The sequence below is a fragment of the Lutra lutra genome, chromosome 2 (assembly GCF_902655055.1).
Source record: "Lutra lutra chromosome 2, mLutLut1.2, whole genome shotgun sequence".
Lineage (NCBI taxonomy): Eukaryota > Metazoa > Chordata > Mammalia > Carnivora > Mustelidae > Lutra > Lutra lutra.
In genome coordinates, this window is record NC_062279.1 from 8,872,396 (window position 1) to 8,882,533 (window position 10,138).

At 39.8% G+C, this 10,138-nt stretch overlaps 1 protein-coding gene and 1 long non-coding RNA gene across 2 annotated transcripts in view; both read left to right on the plus strand.

Annotated features, from left to right (window-relative positions):
* NEIL3 (nei like DNA glycosylase 3) overlaps positions 1-9,504 on the plus strand; it is a 52,617-nt gene extending 43,113 nt beyond the window's left edge. Inside the window, 3 exon segments of the mRNA XM_047714247.1 lie at positions 1,156-1,576; positions 7,245-7,419; positions 9,020-9,504. Of these exon segments, the coding sequence (XP_047570203.1) occupies positions 1,156-1,576; positions 7,245-7,419; positions 9,020-9,202 (779 nt within the window). The 3' untranslated portion in view covers positions 9,203-9,504.
* LOC125090958 (uncharacterized) lies at positions 2,104-5,771 on the plus strand. Its single transcript, XR_007124532.1, has 3 exons — positions 2,104-2,117; positions 2,996-2,998; positions 3,868-5,771. It is a non-coding gene; the product is annotated as an uncharacterized LOC125090958 (long non-coding RNA).
* Positions 9,505-10,138: the final 634 nt, after the last annotated feature.

A 10,138-nucleotide genomic window follows, 5' to 3' on the forward strand; every position in this document is an offset into this window, starting at 1 on the left:
CTTTGTTTTATGCAGATTTCAGCAACTTTGGAGTTTGTTATTCAGTCCAAGTGCTTCGTAAACTGAAAGGGAGGATTTCTGTAAGAATATCGTTGCAGGTGGAATAGAAAAATGCTGAATTTTTTCTCTTCTTTATCCTTCCTACCCCTTGTTATTAAAATCTTTACCCAGACAATTGTACTGATTTCATTGAAATCCTTCAAAATAACTCTTTACAGCTCACAATTTCATGTGTTCAGAGAAAGTTAAACCTCAGAGAGAGCCCATGATTAAGAACCCGCTCATTGATGTGGCTCCTATTGTGTTCTCAAAGCCTTCTTTCTTCCTTCAATTAGCGATGAGAAAGTTCATTCTTGACTTGCGGACCCCACATTGTGCCTGTTGTCACACGGCGTTTTGTTCTCTGGGCCAGAAAGGCGGGCCTTGCCGGGTGCTCACAGCTTTGCTGGAAGGGACAGCACCTCCTGTTCTGGGATCTTTGAGCAGAGAGCCCTCAGAAAACCACAGTCTTAGGGCTCCTCGTTCATTTCAACCGAAATGCCGCTTTGCATCTCATTAACTATTTTCCTGTTATTTCTCTGAGTACAAAAGACTGGTTTATTCCAGTCCCGACTCCAAAATCCGGGGATGCTTTGCTGAAACATTTTAAATTAATGTTTAGTCTTTGTAATTCATCTTTGCTTAATTTTACTAAGCCCTTCCCTTTACTGTGTCATTCATGGAAGCATTCCTGGTAATCTAGAGACAGGTGTCTTGCTGCTGATCTAAAGACTCATGGCAGGCCTGCCTCTTAATTACCGCTGCTTTACTATGTTGCCACATAGTAACGGAATTGGTAGCTCCATGACCTTTAAATGGTAGACCTAGTAGGAAGCAAATATAAATCTTTGTTAAACCACCTTGGAGCCTCTATGGGTGGTTGAAATTTTCTTCTTTATGTAATACATCATTTCCTAGCAAGATGGCTAATCCTTAATTGTCCAAAGTAACTTTGTGTTATTCATTCTACGTATTCACTATCATAGGTGAATAAGTTTTAGTCCTGTAAAAAGACGTTTCAGACAGTCAATATATTACAAATATGTAGGTTTATATGTATTTCATGTAGTCTGTATATTATAGGGATACTGCAGAGTTACCTCTGTCTCCTCCCAGATTCGGTAATCAAGAACGAAGAACATTCTATTGCCTTTACCGACTTAGTGAAGTATCCTTTTAACAGCTTCGGAAAACCAAGTAAGGAAGTGAAGATCAACAGGAAAACAGCATTTGGAACTACAACCCTTGTCTTGGCCGATTTCAGCAATAAGTCCAGTGCTTTGGAAAGAAAAACGAGCCAAAACCAGACCCTAGATGGAGAGTTTCAGAACCGTTCACCGACTCACGTTTGTTTTAATGACCCACTGCACTGTTCCGAGGACAGAGCAAACCACAGATCTCAACCATCTGACAAAGCAAACGTATCGCCTTCGCTCTGCCCTCAGTCTGAATTATTTAGTCCAGCATATAAAAAATTGAAAGCAACCCACTCCTCATCACCAGACCTCCGAAGTGGTAAGCCTGGATTTCCTGCCAGGTATGATACTTCTGACCTTGATCTTGAAGGTATTTGCATTAAGTTTTAAGAGGGCAGGGAAGTCATCCCCTGCTAAAGCAATTTGCGTTGATTTTGGAAGGTAAATCAAACCTGGAAAGATGATTATGGTAATTTACTTCCCTTGCTGTCTCTAGCTCATAATGTTAAAGAAAGGAAGAGAATGAAAACAGAACCTTCTATATCTATTTGTAAAAAGTTATTTTATCCTGACTGTAATTGTCTACAGTTCAATACAGAATATTTGGAAAAAAATTGGGCGTATAAAGAAAACTGTTTAAATCCCCCATCATCCCACCTGATATCAATCACCACTGTTAACATTTTTGTTTAATATATTTCCTTCCAAAGAAAGATAGTTCTTCTAAAGGAAAGCTCACTCATGACAGTTTACTAAGTGTCTTCTAAAGAGAAGGGGATCAGAGTTACTTTCAGTAATATTCCTCCTAGAGAAAGTGGCTTATCTCAGTAGCCCAGTGGGGTGGTGGTGGTGGTTTCAGCCAGTAAGGGCCAAAGAACACGTGTGCGACTTTTGTATCCGAACTTGAAAAGCTGTCATTTTGATTAGTAAATACTAAAGACCAGATACGTTTTGAGACGATGAACTTGACATCTAGCAGAAGCTCCCTCCCATGCCCGATTGCTGTCACCAGAGATACAGCAATGTTAACAAACATGTTACCCCCTCTCTTAGGATTCTTGTCAGCGCCTAAAACTGCCTGTCCACACGACCTTGCTTACACCCTTTATCTGGGCTTCCTTCCTCTCACAACCTGGTATAAGGCTCCCCTCATAGAGAAACATTTCTCCACAATTTTTTTCCCAGCTGTGTTTTTTTTTTCCCCCCTTCAGGAAGCAGGTGCTGTCCATCCTGCATTTCTACAGTGAAGTGAAGGTGGACAGTCTTCTTCCCGGGAGTCTTTCAGTGCCCATGGCGATGGGCAGAAGAAAGTTGGTGTGTGTGGGATTGAAAGTGACTGTGGGGGGAGGGTTGCATTATTAGCTTCTCCCCACATGGACTGTGTCTTTGCTGAGGGAAAGATTCTTCCTCAGGCAGAAAGACAGGGGACCGGCTTGGGGTACCATCCCAGACTAGCCTCTGGGAACCCTTAGAGCTTATTTCATAATTCTGAGGCAGTATTTGGTCAATAGATGCTTTTGTCTCGAGTCTTCTATCCCAACTCGAGATTTACCATCCAGTTAGTCTTGATGATTTATCCTTGGCTGGTTTCTTAAAAAAAATCTTGTTCATAATCACTTGTAATAACTGCTTTAACTTTTGTCACTGATACTGAGGAATGACAGACATTTGAATTAAGTTGTGGAGGCATGTTACTGACTGGATCGGACACTCCCTTTACACTTTCATCCATATTAATGCCTAATGAACCCCAATCAGAGGTTGTGAAGGAGCTAAGGTCTGGAAGGTCTGAGTTGGGAGGCTGTCCTCTAAGAAAATCACTGCTGAAGTCTTTCCTGGGCTGTAGCTTCAGCAGAAAGAAGGAGAGGCAAGCATTTGAAAGTGTTGTGGCCTTCCTTGTACCCTGATGGAGCATATTTTTATTTCCTCAGTGCTTTGTAGAAAATCTCAGACAATTTAACTAATGAATTAGGGATTTAAAAAAACATTAATGTAACCTTAAATTTAAATGATTTCTTCATAAGCCATTAGTAAGAGGGTCGTATGATTAATCACAGCACACAGCATTACTTAGAAACGCCGCAGCCTGCGTTGAATAGAAGAACCCCAGGACCGAGACTCTAAAATCAATCAAGATCAACTAGCAGAATAAATGTCAAGTGATGAAATACATTCACCCAGCAGCCCTTCTGCACCCAGCTACTTTACAAGGAATAAATTGCAAATTACTGTCATTTATTTCATTTTTCTCCTTGCCTGGCAGCTACAGTGTTCATCTTGCAGACAAGATGCAGAGCAGAAGCTCACAACATAATACGATTAAAGCAGGTGGTCCACTCAAAGAATTTATAGCCAGTTTATTTTTTTTCTTTAATAATTATATGGTAATTAATTCGCCTTTTGTTCTCTTAGTGACTGGGCTCATCACCACATGATACGTGCTATGTTGATGAGGCATAATTCCAGATTGGTCTTTCGATATACTTGAATTTTATCCAGCTACTGGATTATAAATTGGGTGGTCAAACCGATTTTTAAGCACTTCAGAATAACTGCTAGAAACGGCTTTAAGTCTTTGATCCAATTACTATAAATGCAGAGCGAAACACTGGGGTACGTAGTCCCCACGTAGTACGTGTTTTCAGTTAAGGTTTTTCCTGAGCTGAGCAGAGGCTCATTTGGAGGAGAAATAAAGATGGCAGCATCACTCGCATTTTCTCCTGTCTGCCAGTCAGCGTCGGCAGAGCTCCACCTCTCACACGCAGGAAGCATGGACCCCTTAGATGCGCTTCCTGTCCCCTTTGCAGGTTCCAGTCCCCAAGGATTTTAGAAACACCGGGGACCCCCTAGGATGAGTCACTGAACCTCTGTTTTATTTTGTGAAATACCACTGAGCTCCAAAATCTACCTTCAACAACGCTGATTAGTTCAAAACATTTTAGGCAGTGTTTTCATTATAATCAATCACCCTATCTGTAAGGTAAGTTAGACCTTGATAAATCGAGCATTGAGAACTACCCACTTTAAAATTACAGACTTGTGCATGGTCATGTCCTTGTTCTCGATAATAGTCTTTATCTGATCTCTGTTCAGTGTTACTTTTTTATTCATTAGCAAGTATTTATTGAGAACCTATTATGCATCAAGCGTTGCTCACTTCTAATGACTTTCACTTTACCATGACAGGGCCAAACCTGGCCCACCGCCTGTTTTGATCAATAAAGTTTTATTGGAACACCTTCCATTCCCATTGGCTGACATATTTTCTATGGCTGCTTTTTATGCAACAGCAACAGAGTTGAGTAGTTGCAACAGAGACTGTTATGACCCACAGCCGAAAATATGTGCCATCTGAAAAGATTTGTCAACCCTGGATCTATTATATAAACAGGCCACTTATAATCCACTATGAATATTCAGAGTGATGGTTCTAGTTATCAAAGCAAGTTAAACTATTTTGTATGCTAAGTTTACCTAAGAAAATGGTCTACTACATTTTAGAAAGTTTTTAAGTAATGATGGAAACAAAGAGGAACCAAGATGTCCTCAATTAATCAGAACATTTAATTATCCTGGATAATGTTTTCTATCATAAAATTAAGATTAGTTATGCATATTTAGAGTTGATATGATCACAGGTGGCATCAATATCTCGGTTACATTAACTCAGTGCCTCACAAGTTAATGTGTGTAAGAATCATTGGGGAATCCTGTTAACATCCGGATTCCAACTCTGTGGGCAATCCCGAGCAGGGTGGGTAAGGCTCTCCCAGGTAATGCTGAGACTTCTGGTCAGCGGCCCCCCCCCCTCCCAGTACTAGGGATAAGATAGCATGTGGATGTTTTTGTCTTTAACTTATACCAAGGAGGAAATGGAATGAAAGCCAGAAAATGAGGAACTCAAGGGTGTCACTGGGGCCTTCCCCCCAACCACACCTTAATCCTACCTTCCACCTTGCCCCTCCCCATAAAGCTCTACTAGTAAGAGAAATGGAAACCTCTCCTGGGTATTTGGAGCTCTGGAGATGTCTAGGTTGAAGCAAATGGGTTAGAAGCTGTTCAACTAATTGTTACCTGAGGTAGCCACCTTCAAAATAATGTAGAAAACTGTGTTGGCCTGTGTGCATGTTTTTTGTAAGAAAGCATCATTTCTCTCCTTTCTATTAATGTTCTTTACCCTTTTTTCATTCCCTCTTAACAGTTTTTTTAAAAGCACATTTATGATTCCCTTTGGTTTTGACATGTCTTGGCTTATCTACAACCACCTACAGATGTAGCTTCCCTGGAAGTTAAAGTTTTAATATCCCCTCTCTTGGAAGGGGCATTGGTAAAATGGAGGGAGTGTGGAAAAAGAAAGGCCTGTTATCTTCAGGCTTTGCTATTTCGGGATGGTATTACCTCTGATTCTAAAATACTGGCTAGTGTCCCCCACCCTGAAGAAGGTAGCCATGAAAAAGTTGCTGGCAAAATATTTAACTGTAATGGTTTCCTTAGCAACACCTGCTGCGTGACCAGCTTCAGAAACTACCCTGAGAATACCTGAGTTAATTGAAAGCAACATATTTAAGCATCTGTTTTATAAATGATTTCTTTTTTTTTTTAAAGATTTTATTTATTTGTCAGAGAGAGCAAGCACAAGCACGGGGAGCAGCAGGCAGAGAGGGAGAAGCAGGCTCCCTGATGAGCAGGGAGCCAGATGTGGGACTTGATCCTGGGACCCTGGGATCATGACCAGAGCCAAAGTCAGTTGGTTAACTGACTGAGCCACCCAGGCGTCCTTTCTAAGTGATTTTAAAACAATTTCACTGCAAATAAAAGACCTCATATGTCAGTTATATCTCAGTAAAACTGGAAAGAAAAAATACCTCACACTTTGAACATTTCAATTGAATATGATACCTTGAAGCATCATTACAGGAATAAGCATATGAAGAATGTAGTTTAGGAAGAAAGAAAAAGGGGAAGTATTTATGATCTTTAAGTATTTTTTAAAAATTATTTAAGAGTGATATTTTATCCTGCCCTAGAAATTATTTAATAATGATATTTTAACCAAAACAAATGAGAGAGGATGAATTTTTTATCATTAAAAAGTTTTAAAATAGCCATATTAAGGGGAAGGACTTCTGGTTTTAATTAATGTAAGCTCTTCTCTTCAACTGGTTTATTAAAGACTAATTCTTATAAAGGTATTATTAAAAATATGCAAAATATTAAAAAAAAAAAAAAAAGCTTAAAATGATCATGAAGCTCCTTTTCCAAGAGAAAATTCCTCTTCTCCAGCTCACAGTAGAGGTCGGGCTTCTGACCTTTGTCCACGGTATGTGGGACTAACCTGCAGATACTCTTGATCCTAATTGTGGGGGAAAACAAAGCTTCCCTAGTAGCTTTACAGAACACACATTTCTGCTCTGCCAGGCAGCCGGTGCCTTGCTGAAATATGATTGCAACTATTATAGTAGCCTTGATCAAAGAAAAGCATAGAAAATTGTCTTTAAAGTGGACAACAGAAAGGGTGACCTCGTTGGCTCTTGTTGGAGCCATTGAAGAGAGTTTGCTACAGGTGAGAAAATAATTAGAGGAGACTGACATTCTAGTTACTCGGGGTGGCGGGGGGGGGGGGGTGGCGGGGAGCAGCGGACTTGAGAATATTTTAAGGGAAATCAAAGGGGCCACACTATAATCCTGAATGAGGGAAGAACTGGGTATCACAAATGAAACGTAAGTAAGGTGGGTATACTTCATGCACACTTAAGCTGTTTTTGTTCTTTAGAAATTCCAATTGCGTGCATTGAGTGCACAGGTAGCTTTGGAAGTAAATTGGGATTACCTGGGAAAACCAAGAATTAAAAAGATGTCCCAGCGTGTGTAATGACCTCCAGTGGACCATGGTCCACTTTTTGGTCCCGTGTCTTGGTACCAACCGAATTCTGACACAGGGGGGAGGTGGTGGGAACTGTCCCTTCAGCGCTGTTAACACTGTAGTAACTTTGTAACCTGTCATTTCAGTGAACTTGGAATTAATCTGGCAGATGGTACTTGGGCATTACATGCTGATCGTCCTCGCTGCAGTAAACACAGCCGCCGCTGCGTTCTCCGAGTCGTGCGGAAGGATGGCGAAAACAAGGGCAGGCAGTTTTATGCTTGTCCTCTACCTAGGGAAGCGCAGTGTGGATTTTTCCAAGTACGCGTAAGATTTTTTTAAGCTCACTCTAGTGTAATTGAATACTTCCGTTATTAAAATGTAATGAATAGCGGGGCCCCTGGGTGGCTCAGTCAGGTAAGTGTCTGACTCTTGGTTTCAGCTCAGGTCATGATCTCAGAGTTGCGAGATCAAGCCCCACGCCAGGACTTAAGATTCTCTTCCTCCCTCTGCCCCTCCTTCCAGCTTCTCCAAAAAAAAAAAAAAAAAAAAAAAGTAATGAATAGCAATCTTTTTCCCAGTTTCATCTTTAAATTTTATTTCCTTTTTCACCTTTAAATTTCAAATAGCCATACTGACACTTCAGTCGGAAGCCTGCATGCTGAAGAACTTAAAATTCAAAGAGCTTCATCAAAACAAACAAACAAAACAGAAAACATAATCAAATAATAGCCATTCAATGATTCTAGTATGTCACATATGAGCCACAAGTGTGTAGATGTGTTGCCCTTGGTTTATAAAGATAGAAGGATTTGAATGATTTACCCAGGTGGCAAATAATGAAGATACAAACATGCTCTTCCTAATTTCTGAGTTTGTGCACTGGATAGAAGTACACAGGAAAATTAGTTCACATTCCTTAGGTTTACAGTGACCTTAGTAAGTCCCATTACACAAGCTTGCACAGTAACAATGTAAGTGGAGAGCAGTTCGTCCCCCCACCCCCGCTTGTGGATCTGGGTGTGTCCCTGGAAATGAAGATGGGAGAGGGCACTAAAATCTGGGGTCCTTCTTCCTCAGGTTCACCTTCTCTGTTTCTCAGGGTGTGAGCCTCTCATATGCTGAGTGTGACTCTAATGTTGAAAGATAGGTATTTTTCCACTTGTTGCATCTGGTGAATAACTGAAAAAAAGAAAATACTGATCTGTTTCATTGCTGGAGTAAAAATTTTGGGGGTTGGGCTCATTGAGAAAGAAAATCTCTTTCTTCAGTGTGGTACCTTACTAAGGAATTTTCCGGGTTTTAATCCCTGCTCAAGATGTAACTCTGCCCTCCTGAACTGACACATATCCACTTCAAGGAGATTTTGTGGATGCAATGAAAAAAATATTAGGTAACAAGTTAATAATATCACAGCTGGCCCCCAACCTCCCTTGAGGCCAAAATTTATAAGACTAATACAAGGGAATCTGACTAAATTCATCCACATAATTCTGCATTGGATTCTTTCTTTTCCTAAGAGATGAAGGAAATTTAGTGTCAAACGTGTAACAAAATCTTTGATCTTCGTTGTTTGAACTGAAACAGACTGATAACAGAAATATGATGTGCTTGATGGCAGGATTCTGATTGTTTTCAAATATTTTCCATAAAGAGGAAGGAACTCCTATAAGCATGCCTTCAGACAAAGAAACTCAGTCATGGCAGTTTTCTGCGTAATTCAAGCAAATCTGTAGGAGATGCTCTTACAGTCTATAAGCTTTTTTTAAGGGCCAGAACTAATGACCTGTGTCAATTTCACAATGCCTGATTAATAGTAGCAGGGAACGTGGGGTGCACTCATGATGTGCACCCTGGCTTAGTCTGTACGTATTTCTAACCTGCTCCTAAACTTTACAATCCTTCTGTTTTCACCCTGCAGTGGGCAGATTTGTCCTTCCCATTCTGCAACCATGGCAAACGCTCCATCATGAGAACGGTGCTAAAGATTGGACCTAATAACGGAAAGAATTTTTTTGTGTGTCCTCTTGGAAAGGCAAAACAGTGCAATTTTTTCCAGTGGGCAGAAAATGGACCAGGCATAAAAATTATTCCAGGGTGCTAATATTTTCTCCTTCTGTAGAATATCTGGCATTTAATTTCTTCAAACCATATGTAACAAACCATTTTGTAAACAAACCCTTTTGTTTAATAGGAAGGCTGTAGAATATCTGTGGCTTTTTTTATAGTTGTTGCAATATTTGAGAGATGTTCATTTTTTTTTTTTTTAATGGGTGTCATCTTTCCATTCTATGGATGATTCTTTTACCTGGATGAAGACTGTGGGTGTTTCATCAGAAGTACTATATATTCTATTTATCATGTATATGTAATGCAAGTAATGACAATAAAGTGTTTTTAGTGCGCCGTTGGTCTCTTGTAACTTCTTTGGGGAAGGAGTGACTTTTTTTTTCTTTTTTAAGGAAAAGATTATTAGTCCAAGGAAAGAGCTGAGTCTCCTATCTGTAATGAGTAATGTTCTGGGTTATCGCCGCTCTTCACAGCATATGATTAAAGTACTTCTTGTTTTCTTAAATGAAATTTAAGGAAATGAAGTCTCCTTTAAGGAAAAGAACACTTGCTGGTTTTTATTCTATTCCACAGACATCAGGTTCCCTGTTAGATGCTAGAGATAAGCCAAACACTTGGATAACTTCAAATGCATTTTCCTAGAAACCTGTGGGGATCCAGAATATAAAAGTAACATTTAGGAACAGAAGAAGTTGTCTGTAGATCTTTGCTAGAAGAGTTGATACTAAGTTTTTCTGATCTCAATTTTAATATCTGAAATTAATTATTTAAAAACAAGTCCATTTAAAAAGCTTAATATGCTATTATTTTTTCTCATTTTATCTTCCTTCTGTTTTTTTTTTTAATTCACCCCCCCCCCCCGCCAAATTTAGTGCAGGTAACTGTATAATTATTTACCAAAAGAAAAGGAAAACTTCAGTCTTACATTGCTTCTGCATGTTTGTGGAAAATTCCACTCAGAGCTGGTTCG